The sequence below is a fragment of the Oncorhynchus mykiss genome, chromosome 25 (genome assembly GCF_057628025.1).
Source record: "Oncorhynchus mykiss isolate SJ-2025 chromosome 25, ASM5762802v1, whole genome shotgun sequence".
Classification (NCBI taxonomy): domain Eukaryota; kingdom Metazoa; phylum Chordata; class Actinopteri; order Salmoniformes; family Salmonidae; genus Oncorhynchus; species Oncorhynchus mykiss.
Genome location: NC_143046.1, coordinates 28,654,395 through 28,669,381, shown reverse-complemented (window position 1 = coordinate 28,669,381; position 14,987 = coordinate 28,654,395). Strand labels below are relative to the sequence as shown.

At 40.7% G+C, this 14,987-nt stretch overlaps 1 protein-coding gene across 2 annotated transcripts in view; it reads right to left on the bottom strand.

The window, feature by feature from the left end:
- Positions 1–2,227: 2,227 nt before the first annotated feature.
- LOC110504927 (uncharacterized) overlaps positions 2,228–14,987 on the bottom strand; it is a 51,977-nt gene continuing 39,217 nt past the window's right edge. For both annotated transcript variants that reach the window (XM_090219583.1, XM_036970187.2), the window contains exon 6: positions 2,228–9,249. In XM_090219583.1, the coding sequence (XP_090075709.1) occupies positions 2,608–9,249 (6,642 nt within the window). In that variant the 3' untranslated portion in view covers positions 2,228–2,607. The remainder of the gene's footprint in view (positions 9,250–14,987) is intronic.

The window sequence follows — 14,987 nt, the reverse complement described above, 5'->3', positions numbered from 1 at the left end:
CCTACCACCAACAGTGCAAAATTAATTAAAAAAAATAGGAACGCAAGGCTTTATCGTTGTTTTTTTTACAGAAATGTTTGGTGATCGACTAGGAATGCCTTGGAGATTAGAGGTCGACCGAATATGATTTTTTCAACGCCGATACTGATTATTGGAGGACCAAAAAAACTCGATACCGATTAATCGGCCAATTTTTAAAATGTATTTGTAATAATGACAATTACAACAATACTGAATGAACACTTATTTTAACTTAATATAATACATCAATAAAATCAATTTAGCCTCATAAATAATGAAACATGTTCAATTTGGTTTAAATAATGCAAAAACAAAGTGTTGGAGAAGAAAGTAAAAGTGCAATATGTGCCATGTAATAAATCTGACGTTTAAGTTCCTTGCTCAGAACATGAGAACATATGAAAGCTGGTGGTTCCTTTAACACGAGTCTTCAATATTCCCAGGTAAGAAGTTTTAGGTTATAGTTATTATAGGAATTACAGGACTATTTCTCTCTATACCATTTGTATTTCATATACCTTTGACGATTGGATGTTCTTATAGGCACTTTAGTATTGCCAGTGTAACAGTATAGCTTCTGTCCCTCTCCTCGCTCCTACCTGGGCTCGAACCAGGAACACATCGAAAACAGCCACCCTCAAAGCAGCGTTAACCTTGCAGAGCAAGGGGAACAACTACTCCAAGTCTCAGAGCGAGTGACGTTTGAAACGCTATTAGCGCGCACCCCGCTAACTAGCTGGCCATTTCACATCGGTTACACCAGCCTAATCTCGGGAGTTGATAGGCTTGAAGTCATAAACAGCACAATAGCTGCTGGCAAACGTAGGAAAGTACTGTTTGAATGAATGCTTACGAGCCTGCTGCTGCCTACCATCGCTCAGTCAGACTGCTCTATCAAATCATAGACTTAATTATAACATAATAACACACAGAAATACGAGTCTTTGGTCATTAAAATGGTTGAATCCGCAAACTATCATTCAGAAAACAAAACGTTTATTCTTTCAGTGTTCCGAATTTTATCTAACAGATGGCATCCCTAAGTTTAAATATTGCTGTTACATTGTACAACCTACAATGTTATGTCATAATTATGGACAATTATGGAACATGAATTACTGCCATTGTTAGGAATAAATTGACTTTACACAGTTTGCAATGAGCCAGGCGGCCCAAACTGCTGCATATACCCTGACTGCTTGCACAGAACGCAAGAGAAGTGACACAATTTCCCTATATTATAGCTAGGCAAGTCAGTTAAGAACACATTCTTATTTTCAATGACGGCCTAGGAAAGGTGGGTTAACTGCCATGTTCAGGGGCAGAATGACAGATTTTTACCTTGTCAGCTCTGGGATTCGTTTTTTGCAAACATCCGGTTACTAGTCCAATGCTCTAACCACCTGCCTTACATTGCACTCCACGAGAGACTACCTGTTACGTGAGGGCAGCAAGAAGCCAAGGTAAGTTGCTAGCTAGTATTAAACTTATCTTATAAAAAACAATAAATCTTAACATGATCACTAGTTAACTACACATGGTTGATGATATTACTAGTTTATCTAGCGTGTCCTGCGTTGCATATAATCGACAAACGATGATGATGATGATTTAACAAGCGCATTTGCAAAAAAAGCACTGTCTTGCACCAATGTACCTAACCATAAACATCAATGCCTTTCTTTAAAATCAATACAGAAGTATATATTTTTAAACCTGCATACTTAGTTAATAGTGCCTGCTAACATTAATTTCTTATAAAAAGGTGTAAAAAAACAAAAATCGGCAAATCGGTGTCCAAAAATACAATTACCCATTGTTATGAAAACTTGATACCGGCCATAATTAATCGGCCATTCCCGATTAATCGGGTGACCTCTATTGGAGATAAAACATAAAATATTGTCATATAATTAAAAATGCATTTTATACAAGTTTTATATACATTTTCCTAAATAATTAATAACATGTTGTAGTGTGGTGGACTGACTTGAAAAGTTACCTTGGCGACAACTGGATGCCTCGAATGATTAGGTTCTATTAACTAAAGGCTCTGTGTGAGATATCTTTTTACAAACCACTAGTGCTAGGCTTTCCAATACTGTCATCTGCTGTTCAGTTCAACACATGCCACATCCAAGCTGAAAGGAAACTGGTCAATTCAAGCATTGATGTATAATAGGGTAGAAATAAGTTTAAAAAAAGATTGAGCTTTGCATTTTATTAACATTTCATTGATTTAAACATGATATTTGTACATTTTTAAACTTCCAGACAGAGTAGCTATTTTTGTATAATATAAGGATATAATAACAAGAAGTGATTATTTATGAACAGTGATTCGTTCTGATACTGTAGTTAGGTATTCATAGCTGTGTTTAGTAAGAGATTAACATAAAACCAGTGGTCAGGTTACATTTGCTTTATATTAAGTGGAGGGAGTTGGTTAGTACTTTATGCCATGTGGTTATATCTTTTGCTCCCCTTGTTTTCGTCCTCCAAACTTATTATGAGGGTGTAGTTCACTCACTTGTCTCCTCTACATCCTCTGAGGTCCTGTCCTGAGTTACTGAATGTCTATCGTTCTCATTCAGTTTCCTTCTCTTCCTCTTCTTCCGCTACTTTAGGTTGAGAAGTTAAGCCCTGGAGAGGTGCGTCCTCTTCTCGCACTTCTATTGTGTCTTTCCCCATTTCAGTAGCTCTATCACTGCTGTCTTTCCCTCCTTGTCCCCTCTTCCTCTTTCTATGGATTACAGGTATTACCAAAATAATGCCATGTAAAACGGCAAGTAGAAGGATTAATGTAACAGTTGCCACGACTCTTTGCATGTTATATCTCAACTCACACTCCTGCATGAGTTCATCTACAGATATTTCACCCTCATTGAGGACCAGCATAAGATGGCCACACTCATGACTGAAGTTGACCCAGTTTCGCAGCTCTATGTCAACAGTAGTGTCGCCGAGTCCATAAAATGTCAGAAACACTCCGTCAAGTAGATATGAACAGTCAACAGACTTCTCAGACAGAGAGCGCAGGTACACAATGTCCGTGGCATTATCTGTGGCACAGTTGTCTATGATCACTGAGCCATGGTGGGAAACCATCATGTAAATGTCACTTCCTTCTCCTCCAATCAAGTAATCTCCTCCCACAAGGGACACTAGAATGTCGTTGCCGTCAGAGCCTTTTAGTAGGGCAGGTTCGTAGCCAGACACCAAGATATCTGAGTAGATAGTGCCAATCACATTCTCAACATCCTTCAACACATCTCCCTCGGCATCTGCCTGACGGCATTCTCCGCTCAGCAGGTTGACGTAAACGCCCTCACCCCTCTCATGATCCCCCTGGTACAGCACAGTGTCTCTCCCTGGGCCCCCGTCCACTAGATCAGCCCCTGGTCCGGGAACAAAGGTGTCAGAGCCTGAGCCGCCCATCATGGTGTCACTCCCTTCCTCTCCATAAAGAGTGTCATCTCCTATGTTCCCAATCAGGATGTCATTGCCCTGACCCCCCAGCAAGGTGTCATGGCCGGCCCCTCCATCCAGTGCATCATCCTTGATGCCACCGAAGAGTACGTTCTCCTGCTCATTACCTGTAATGTAATTGGAGTCATGGGGACAGCCCTGCACAGTGTGAACCAATGATAAATTTGATTGAGAACTCAGATCTATTTGGCAGTCTCCCAGTTTTCCTTTCATTGTCACTTTGTAAGCTTCAATCCAAGGCTTTTGAAAGCTACGCGTTTTGTTTCCAACTGGAGATCTAACCCAAAAATGCACTCCATCAGAGCTCTGGAAGCTAAGGTGTTGGTGTTGTTGCCCTGAATTATAGTTGAGCACTCGGACCTGAATTTTATGCCCCTGTGTACCTGTGCTCACAAGTACATCATGCTTGTCAGACTGAACAGTGAGTTGACCACCACCAAGGAAATCCATCTCAAACAACACAGTATCCATTCTTTCATCCTCTGCAAAGTTTTCAATCATGATGTTGGTTCCATATCCAGTGTTCACTACGTAGGTATCCTCCCCATCTCCTCCCACCATGCTACCACCTCCAGTAAAAGGATCCAGCATGTTATTTTTGTCATTTCCTTCCATGCTGTCGAAACCAGATGAGCCATACATTTCCACCACTGAGGCAAAGTCGCTGTTATTCATCTTCATGATTTCTCCAGTCACCCTATTTCGGAAATCCACAGACTGAGGCAGCTTTAAGGAGCCATCGCAACTGCTGGCATTGGACTCCAGTTGAAATGTTATTCCATCAGCTGATTGGATGTGGAGGTGTTGAGAGTTCCTTGAGTGAAACCAGCCCTTCAATAGGACTTCCTGTGAGCCATTTATGGAGAGATAAATGTCTGGTCCATTACATTTACAATTGATTAAATCATATTTTTCTCTCAGGAAAAGTACATCAGTAGCCAGATCGGGTGAGTGGTTCTCAATGGTTTTCAAGCCTTGACCTGGAGTTACAACATACCAGTCCTCCCCTCCTCGCCCCTGAAGAAAGTCTGTTCCTCGCCCTGGCACAATTGTGTTGCGTTGTACGTTCCCTTTGATGATGTCATTGAAGGCTGAGCCTCGCACCTCTGTTACACTTTGGAAAGCCTCATCCTCCTGCAGATCCACATGTAGAGCAGCTGTGGACTTTCTGTAATCTAGATTCTGACTTATGAGGCATTTGCTCTTAAATGAGTCAATCTGCTCACAGGCTGCCTTGTTCTCAGAGATGCTGAAGGTGACCAGATCCTTTGTGATAACAAGCAAGTGCCTGTCCGCATCTGAACGGAACCAGTTCATTAAGGTCACATCAGAACTTTGATCAGCAAAAGGCATCATTTTGAGATGGTTTCCATCCACTTTAACTTTGAATTCATGAAGGTTTGCCTCTATCACCAGTAGGTCTGTTTCATTGTCATAGGAGTGATTTTCAATTAATATCTTTGACAGTTTTTTCTCATAAACCATATATATGTCCTCTCCTTCTCCTCCCCTCAGGTGGTCCTGACCCCCTCCACCATCAATCAGATTCTTCTGTCTATTTCCTATTAGTATGTCATTGTAAGGAGACCCCATGATATTAGTAACGCTAAGGAGAAGTGGTTCGGAAGCGTTCACTGTCTGGCCGTGAGTTTTAGACATTCTATTGATACCTCTGGCAATCAGTTGGACAGAGGAAATCACTGTGGTGGAGATGTCGAACAGGACTCCGTCCTCTGACATCATGTTCATGTGCCGATATTCGTCCCCCAAAAACCAGTTCATAATCCTAATGTTATGGTTACCAAGATATCTTAAAACCATATCATTTCCTGACTTACTGACAGAAATCTGACTGTAGTTAACGCCGAGGAGTAGGACATCTGTTGATTTGAAAGGATCATAGTTATTAATAATTGTGTTTCCTCCATAGACAGGAATGATGAAAGTGTCTTTGCCGCCACACCCCTCCACATAGCTTTTTTGAGGTCCCAAATAGAACACGTCATCACCATTTTTTCCATAAAGCTTGTAGTAATAGCTCAACATGACTTCAATGCCATGGTCGTCATCTGCCTTCTGAACGGCAAAAAAATTATTTGCTTCATTGTTTCCCCAATATGTTCCAAATCTTGTGTCTGACAAAGCCTCATAACCAGAAACGACAGACCTAGAGCCAACTTTTATGAATAGGAGTATTTTTATATCTATGTTTTTGTAAGTTAATCTATGTGATTCTCCAATGCCTAGAACAATATCTTTAGTTCTTTGTGTGTCAATAGTCCAACACCTTTTCCCCAAGTTTTCGTCACTGGATACAAAATAATCCATGCAGAAGTCAGATGGTCCCTGGTCTGAGAGACAAAAAGTGATACTCCCTCCATTCCAAGAATCCTCACCAGCTGTGAAATCAATGGCCTTTCTCCCATCCTGTACCTCTGCAAAATAATAGTACTTTTGGTGGTCTGAAATTTGTTGAACAAGCCTTCGTCCCTCCTCAATCTCACGATAAGGAATGGTATAAAAAAAGCTTGCCACATCAAGGATAACGTGTAAAAGTCCTTTCCCAAAGCCAACAAAGAATGCTCTTATTTTTGCCAAAACTCCAGCATTTGGTGGTAAATGAATGAGTTCAGTCTGAATATCAAGATATACATCATCAAAGATCATTCGTATGGTATTTAGTGCCAGGTTGATTGGCACAATAAATGGCGCCAGTTCTGGTTGAACGATTTCAAGAAAATCCAAGGCAACTATTGCAGCATCGAAGGTGGCATCAATATACCCCAGTGCATCTTTCCTCTTAAAGTCTTCCACAATATTGTAAATTCCAAAACCAATCCCTATGATTGGCATAACCACCAGGGCACGTTTCACCACAGGGCTTTTGATTAATGTTACCATGGCTCTCATTGCCTTGCGCTCTAAAACCTGAGGAACTTGTTTTCCAACTGCAGCCAAGGTCATTCCTGTGACTCCATGTACAGTCTGTAACGTGGCTATTGTACCATGTTCAATGTCCCCCTCTTCAAAAGCATGAACAGCTCCTTGCATCCCCAACATGAGTCCCACTGCTCCAATTGCCATCCCTGTGTGCTCTAGGTGCTTCAAGACCTGGTGAGAATGGGTCCCATCTGGAATCTCCAGGCCATGAACTGTCTCCATGTTTTTCCACATTTTCTCTGTGTATAGTTGTCCCTCTGGATGCAACTCCACCTTAAATTCAATTGTTTCCCGGAGATTCTTCTTCGATGTGAGCTGGCATCGAAATTGTCCATCCTCCAGCCTAATACTGCCTTCTTTGACATGTAGTTCCTCCGAGTCCAGCCTGTCACCAAATTCTCTCCTCAACTGATTGTGAATCTGTTCAGCAAACATAGCAGAGGACCTGGCGTAATATGAAGAGAGCTTGAGTGAATGCTCTACTTCTGAAGCGGAATGTAGATCTTTCAATGTCACGGAGCCATCATGGGACCCACCCAAAAGTCCAGTGACCTCATTTTGGGTTGATTGTTTGCCAATTTCCTTTAAGAAATAATTATAATCCTCTATGAATGAACTTTTTGAAATCTCATTCACTAGCGCATACTCATTTGCAAGTTTGTAGATCTCATCTGCTACCTTGTTGTTATCCATTTTTTTCAATTTACACCATTCTTTAAACACATTATTCTCTTTTTTTGTAAGGGCCAAAAGATTCTTTATTAATTCCTTTGGGGTCTTACGTGTTTTTTCTGATTTGTTTTCTAATTTGCTAGAATCTCTGTCTGAGGACGAACCAAAAAATCCTCGCCTACTTGGATCCACCCAAGTACCACCTGCTGTCATTGGATGATTCTCCATGAGGAAACTCAAACCTTTCTCTTTCACATTATTGTCTGTGCTGTGGGCCATATCTAAGGCCATCAGGACAAGAGGAAATGTACGGAAGTTTCTGGAGGACTCTGATATTATTGATGCCAAGAAATATGTTCTGTACCATGCCTCCTTCATCATACCTTGTGAGCCTTTATTAATGTATTCCCCTTGAAGAGTTTCTTTCACAAAATTAGGATAACTTTCTTTGCCATCTTTGCCTATATTTTTACGGATGGCTGGATAATGTTCTTTGCCAATCTGTTCCTCAACACAACGTTTTATCTCATCTATTCTGTTTTGATTTCCCTTTTCATTGTTGTCGAGCTTTTTCCCCACTGGAAACACATATAAAGTTTGGGGGTTTATCTCATAAATCCAGTCATGTAACATCAGGTAGGTGGTCTTATCTTCTCCAAGCTTTGCATTGTGATGGATCACACTTAGAATATCCTCACCTGACTTCATTTCATAGCAGTTATCAAGAATACCTTTAATGACATTGTTATCTTCAATCCATGTTTTCTCTATTGTATTTATTCCGTTTATCATTTGCCTCTCAATATTGCATATCAGAAACTCTTCATTGTCCAAATTTGTCTGTAACTTTTTTGAATTTTCATCACTTTTCATTGGTTGAAAAATTGCCCAGGTTAAGGCTTCAAGTTCATCAGTATATTTTCTACGTGCATAAGATTCAACAAATCTCTTTGGATTGTCTGGCCATGTGTCTCTGTATTTTTTAAAACGTTCTTGAACAGAAGTTTCCCCTAGAAAGTTTCTCTCATTTGAAAAAATCCCTTCCCCCCTGTTGCTGAACTGTTCTCTAGTGACGACATTTCCATCTCTGTCTAACATTGCCACCACTTTCTTGCTGTCATCCTTATGTCTTGTTTCCAATCCAGTGGGGGTTATTTCTACAGTTATCTTCTCCCCAGAGTGGCTGACTTGGAGCAAAGAACTCCTTAGGTGTAGTTCTGTCTCAATAGACCTGGTGTGGAGCTCTTTTAACAGGGTGTTCTTGAAGGCTTCATCAGACCCAACTTCACAGGCCACCACACTTGTGGTTTTAATATGGTCACTAGTCCTGGCAGTACGTCCAATGATGTCAGCCACGTCTTCGGCTTTGTACCCTCCAAACCTCATCTCTCCTTCGCTGTCTCTGCTCCCATGGCCTACAAGGACCAGTCTGCTCTCTTCTGACAGTGGCACCGGGTCGCCTTTGATCAGTTTAGGCTGTTGGTTTTCCAGGATGTACACAGAGGTCACAGTGGGATGTTTCTCATATAGAAATTTAGCAGCTTCCCGAACAACGGGGTTATCTTCCAGTATTAGGATGTGCTGTTTATCATACTGTGTGGTGTGATCAATGGGTCTCTTTGGAGCATGGTACTCAGCTGCAGTGTCAGTGTGATCCATGATTTGAAAGATGAGAAGATCTCCCGGGCTGGTAGTTTCCAAGACAGCATTATTGTCATGATACTTAAAAACCCTCATGAAGTCATTATGAAATGAAGAAGTGGTATTGATGTCAAGGGAGAAAACGGATGCTGCCCTCAATGATCGTTTCAACATTAGATTTGCTAGTGAAGAACCAGAGTAACCGGACAGAGTATGTCCATCCTCTGAGGCAGTACCAAATATCTTCACCACTGTGCCACTGTTAATGGTTGGGAGACATGAATCATTGTATACACAAGCATCACTGACCATTACTGAATAATGAGGATCTATGCTGTACTCCTCTTCTACTCGCTGACGAGTCCACTCTTCCTTGTCCATTATAAGGAGAAGTTTGTTGCTGTAGGTGTAAGACATTTCAGAAGCAGACAGCAGCAAATCTTGGATCTTTTGTCCATCAATTTCTTCCAGAAACCTTTCAAGATCCTGAAAGAAAAACATAAAATAACAGATCAAGATTGAATGGGCAATCCACAATTCTAAACATTTTACCACTCTAAACTGCATAGATAGAGCAAGGATTGACCATCCATGGATGCGAGGACTGACCCTCCATGAGATAAAAATGTGTGTTTTAACCATGTTTTGAAACTACAGTGGGGTCCGAAATGATTGACACCATTGATAGGTAGCCTAGCGGTTAAGAGTGTTGGGCCAGTAAACAAAAGGTCGCTGGTTTGAATCCCTGAACCAAGTAGGTGAAAAATCTGTGCCTTGAACACGGCACTTAACCCTAATTGCTCCTGTAAGTTGCTCTGGATAATTGTGTCTGCTAAATTACTAAAATGTCAAATGTATAAAGATGAGCAATAATGACTATAATCAAATACTGAGCTATATTGTACGCTCAAAAGTAATAATTGTTTTTCTCAAAAAGGTAGGCATCAAAATTATTGCCACCCCGAAAGATTCTTATAAAAGAAGTAGTCAAAAGTTTACTATTTGGTCCCATATTCCAAGCACGCAATGACTACATCAAGCTTGTGAAACTTGTTGGATGCATTTGATATTCGTTTTGTTTTTTTCAGATTATTTTGTGCCCAATAGAAATTAATGTAAGTCATGTATTGTGTCATTTTGGAGTCACTTTTTTTGTAAATAAGAATTGAATATGTTTCTAAACACTCCTACATTAATGTGGATGCTACCATGATTACGGATCATCCTGAATTAATCATGACATGCTAACCTCCCTGTTATTGGTAATGGTGAGAGGTTAACATGTCATGGGGGTATGATCTTCGACCCTCTGTAACGTTCTCATTCATCATTGTTCATGATTCAACAAGGATCATCAGTTTTTTCTCATCTTTATCAAGGTTGTCAACCATTTTGGACCCTATGGTTTACAATTGCATTGTTTACAAACAATGGAGTACAGCCAGGCTGAGCAAGATTATATTTTGGGTTCTGATGGGGTACGACAGTTGAAATAAATTCATGATTTATAAGTTCTATTCTTCAATAATCAATTGATGTCATCTATATTATAATACCGTAAGCCTGTCAGATGTGGGAAGTTCTCCTCCTACAATTTAGCACCGATTTTCTTAGTACCTCTTTCATGTTATTGTCAATACCTATTTTTGGGAATGACATTGTTGCCAGGGGGGAAATAGTGCTGTCATAATGCATTTGATGTTAGCATTTCTAGGCCAATTTTGAATGTGTAGAATGACTACATTAGCCACAATGCTCATTGAATGGACATTCAAAACTACAATGGCATTAATGCATCACATTTGCTAGCTATTTTTGACCAATTTTGCTAACTAATGACATCTTTTCCAACTGTCTAAAGTACATTTGATGACATGATAATGCAGGCAAAGTTGTGTTCTACTAAATATTTGATTACTTTATCGATGTCATCGTATTTCCAGGCACTAAAGTGTAATTAGACTAAACAGTATTTAGCCTCAGTCCAGAATGACTGGGCTTACCACCGCTTTGGGCACCACTATGGCGCCGCCGATAGAGGGCTGAGAACGTTCGGCATGACTAACCGCATGACGCGACCGATCAAGCAATAGAACCCATTTTGGTTCTATATGAAACCTTTTTGTGGATGGCACGGTGGAGATCGCATGGCATATTTCAAATTCTTTAAAATAATGCTGTCAAATTAAGTACATATTGAGTCAAACGGCCCTACAACATGAACAGGTAGATTAGTCCGCCCACACCGGAGAGTTGAAAATTACACTGCCTCTCCCAGCTTGGATGTTGTCGCATCAGTGTGACCTGCACAAAGTTCTATTTTTGGGGAGACTAAAACCATAATTTGGTCAAACAATAGCCTAAAGAACATTAATATCCTGTTTCCTCCATGAAAGTGTTTAACTTGCCCATGTTTCTCAAAGTAGCCTAGATGGAGAGGAACAGAAAAATTGCCTTCTGATTGCGCAACATTTGAAAATAAAATGGTGCAAAAAAACAGTACTGTTGTGACTGTTGGAGAGAGGATGGTCTCAGCTTTCTGTAGTTACGACATTTATTCCCAACTCCAAAAAACTCAATTATACTGATACAAATAAAAATAAACGACTTTATGGATTTTTTTATAAAAAATTAATTATATTTATTAATGAGATTATTAATATTAACAGTGGAGTTATGTCACATATGCAGCTACCGAAAATATATGGGAGGGAATGTCTGTTCAATCCAAACTTACTAATCAAATCAAATCAAATCGCATAAGTCACATGCGCCGAATACAACAGGTATTTCACCTTACAGTGAAATGCTTACTTATGAACCCATAACCAACAATGCAGTTTTAAAACATATGGATAACAATAAGAAATAAAAGTAACAAGTAATTAAAGAGCAGCAGTAAAATAACAGTTGCGAGACTATATACAGGGGGGTACCGGTACAGAGTCAATGTCCGGTTAGTTGAGGTAATATGTACATGTAGGTATAGCTATTAAAGTCACTATGCATGCAGTTGAAGTCGGACGTTTACATACACTTAGGTTCGAGTCATTAAAACTTGTTTTTCAACCACTCCACAAATTTCTTGTTAACAAACTATAGTTTTGGCAAGTCGGTTAGGACATCTACTTTGTGTATGACACAAGTAATTTTTCCAACAATTGTTTACAGACAGATTATTTAATTTATAATTCACTGTATCACAATTCCAATTGGTCAGAAGTTTACATACGCTAAGTTGACTGTGCCTTGGCCTCGGGTGGCGCAGTGGTTAAGGGCGCTGTACTGCAGCGCCAGCTGTGCCATCAGAGACTCTGGGTTCGTGCCCAGGCTCTGTCACAACCGGCTGCGACCGGGAGGTCTATGGGGCGACGCACAATTGGCCTAGCGTCGTCCGGGTTAGGGAGGGCTTGGTCGGTAGGGATGTCCTTGTCTCATCGCGCACCAGCGACTCCTGTGGCGGGCCGGGCGCAGTGCGCGCTAACCAAGGTTGCACGGTGTTTCCTCTGACATATTGGTGCGGCTGGCTTCCGGGTTGGATGCTTTCTGTGTTAAGAAGCAGTGCGGCTTGGTTGGGTTGTGTATCGGAGGACGCATGACTTTCAACCTCTCCCGAGCCCGTACGGGAGTTGTAGCGATGAGACAAGATAGTAGCTACTAAAAACAATTGGATACCACGAAATTGGGGAGAAAAAGGGGTAAAATGTAAATAAAAAATAAAAAGTTGACTGTGCCATTAAACAGAAAATTATGTTATGGCTTTAGAAGCTAATTGACATTGTTTGAGTCAATTGCTTCTTAACACAGCACGCATCCAACCCGGAAGCCAGCCGCACCAATACGTCAGAGGAAACACCGTGCAACCTGTGGATGTATTTCAAGGCCTACCTTCAAACTCAGTGCCTCTTTTCTTGACATCATGGGAAAGTCAAAAGAAATCAGCCAAGACTTCAGATAAAAATTGTAGACCTCCACAAGTCTGGTTCATTCTTGGGAGCAATTTCCAAACGCCTGAAGGTACCACGTTCATCTGTACAATCAATAGTACGCAAGTATAAACACCATGAGACCACGCAGCCATTATACCGCTCAGGAAGGAGACGCGTTCTGTTTCATAGAGATGAACGTACTTTGGTGCAAAAAGTGCAAATCAATCCCAGAACAACATCAAAGGACCTTGTGAAGATGCTGGAGGAAACAGGTACAAAAGTATCTATATCCACAGTAAAACGAGTCCAACATCGACATAACCTGAAAGGCCGCTCAGCAAGGAAGAATCCACTGCTCAAAACCGGCATAAAAGAGCCAGACTATGGTTTGCAACTGCACATGGAGAAAAAGATCGTACTTTTTGGAGAAATGTCCTCTCGTCTGATGAAACAAAGATAGAATTTTAAATAATTGGCAAGATTAGTGTGATAGTGTTATATGATGTACTGTTTTATATTTTGTTTTATGTGTGATGTAAGTGTCTTAATGTGCTTGGACCCCCCTGCCTTGGCAGCAGCTAATGGGGATCCCTAATAAAATACAAATACAAATATTGCAAAAGCCCAGTCTGATAATTCCATGCAAGTGATTCAAGCTATTTACAGCCATCAACAACATTGAACCTTGCACATCTAATGTGCTGTCTCCTGTCTATCAAAATAAACTACCGATCAACTGGGACTGCTGGCTGGCATTCCTTTCTTTATAAACACAACGCAAGAGAGTGACGAAGTACGATCACATCTGTTACATGTGCATGGCTCTGGTCTGGTCTGCACTAACTAGCTCTGGACCATGGTGTAGCTAATAGCTAGCTCTGGTCCGCACTAGTTCTCGACCAGACTAAACCTGCCTGAAGAAGCACATCACCCTGCTGTGACCCCCGGGCAAGGGGGGACGGCTGTCCCTGGCCTCCGAGGCTAACACAGCCATACCTGTTATGATACCAGCAGGCTCTGTGAGCCAATTTCAGAGGCTTTTGTGGACCTGGAGGAGCTGCCCCTGCAGCAGGAGTCTGCCGCCAAGTTTATCAAGAAGAAACAGCCCTCCAAGAAGGTCAAGACCAAGACAGATAAAGATTCCAAGGATAAGAAAGAGTGTGCAGAGGGGGCAGTCAAGTCTCTGGAAGAGTCTCTGGAAGAGACTGCAGAAGAGCCTGTGAAAAAATTGAAGAAAGAAAAGAAGTTCTCTAAGGAATTTATTTTTATTTATACTTTTTTAAAATTTAACCTTTATTTAACTAGGCAAGTCAGTTAACCTATTCTGAACTACCCATCCCGGATCCGGGATAATTGTCGTCAGCAACGCTGAATAGCATAGTGCCATAGTAAAATAATATTACTAGAAAATATTCATATTCATGAAATCACAAGTGCAATATTGCAAAACACAGCTTAGTCTTTTGTTAATCCACCTGTCGTCTCAGTTTTTGAAATTATGCTTTACAGCGAAAGCAATACAAGCGTTTGTGTAAGTTTATCGATCGATCGACAAAAAAATAAGTACACTTAGCATCAGGTAACTTGGTCACGAAAATCAGAAAAGCAATCAAATTAATTGTTTACCTTTGATGATCTTCGGATGTTTTCACTCACGAGACTCCCAGTTAGACAACAAATGTTCCTTTTGTTCCATAAAGATATTTTTTATATCCAAATACCTCCATTAGTTTGGTGTGTTATGCCCAGGAATCCACCGGAAAGAACGGTCACGACAACGCAGACAAAAATTCAAAATTATATCCATAATGTCCACAGAAAAATGTAAAATGTTTTTTTATAATCAATCCTCAGGGTGTTTTTCAAATATCTATTCGATAATATATCAACCGAGACAGTTGGCTTTTCACTAAGACCGGGAGTAACAATGGCCGCCTTTCTCTATTGCGCACAACTCACTCTCAGAGCCCCCACCTATCCACTTACACAATGTGGTCGTTCACACTCATTCTTCAAAATAAAAGCCTGAAACTATGTCTAAAGGCTGTTGACAACTTAGGGAAGCCATAGAAAAAGGAGTCCTTCAAGGAATCTGGAAAGGTGTCAAAGAAGGAATCTTCTAAGGAGACCAGCAAAAAGTCTTTAAAGGAGCCTGGGAAGGAGAACGTGTGGAAAAAGCTGTCTGTGAAGTTCAAGGAGTAAAAGAAAGAGCTGCTTCTGGAGAGGGCTGATAAAAAAAATCAGGCAATAAATACACACACACACACACACACACACACACACACACACACACAC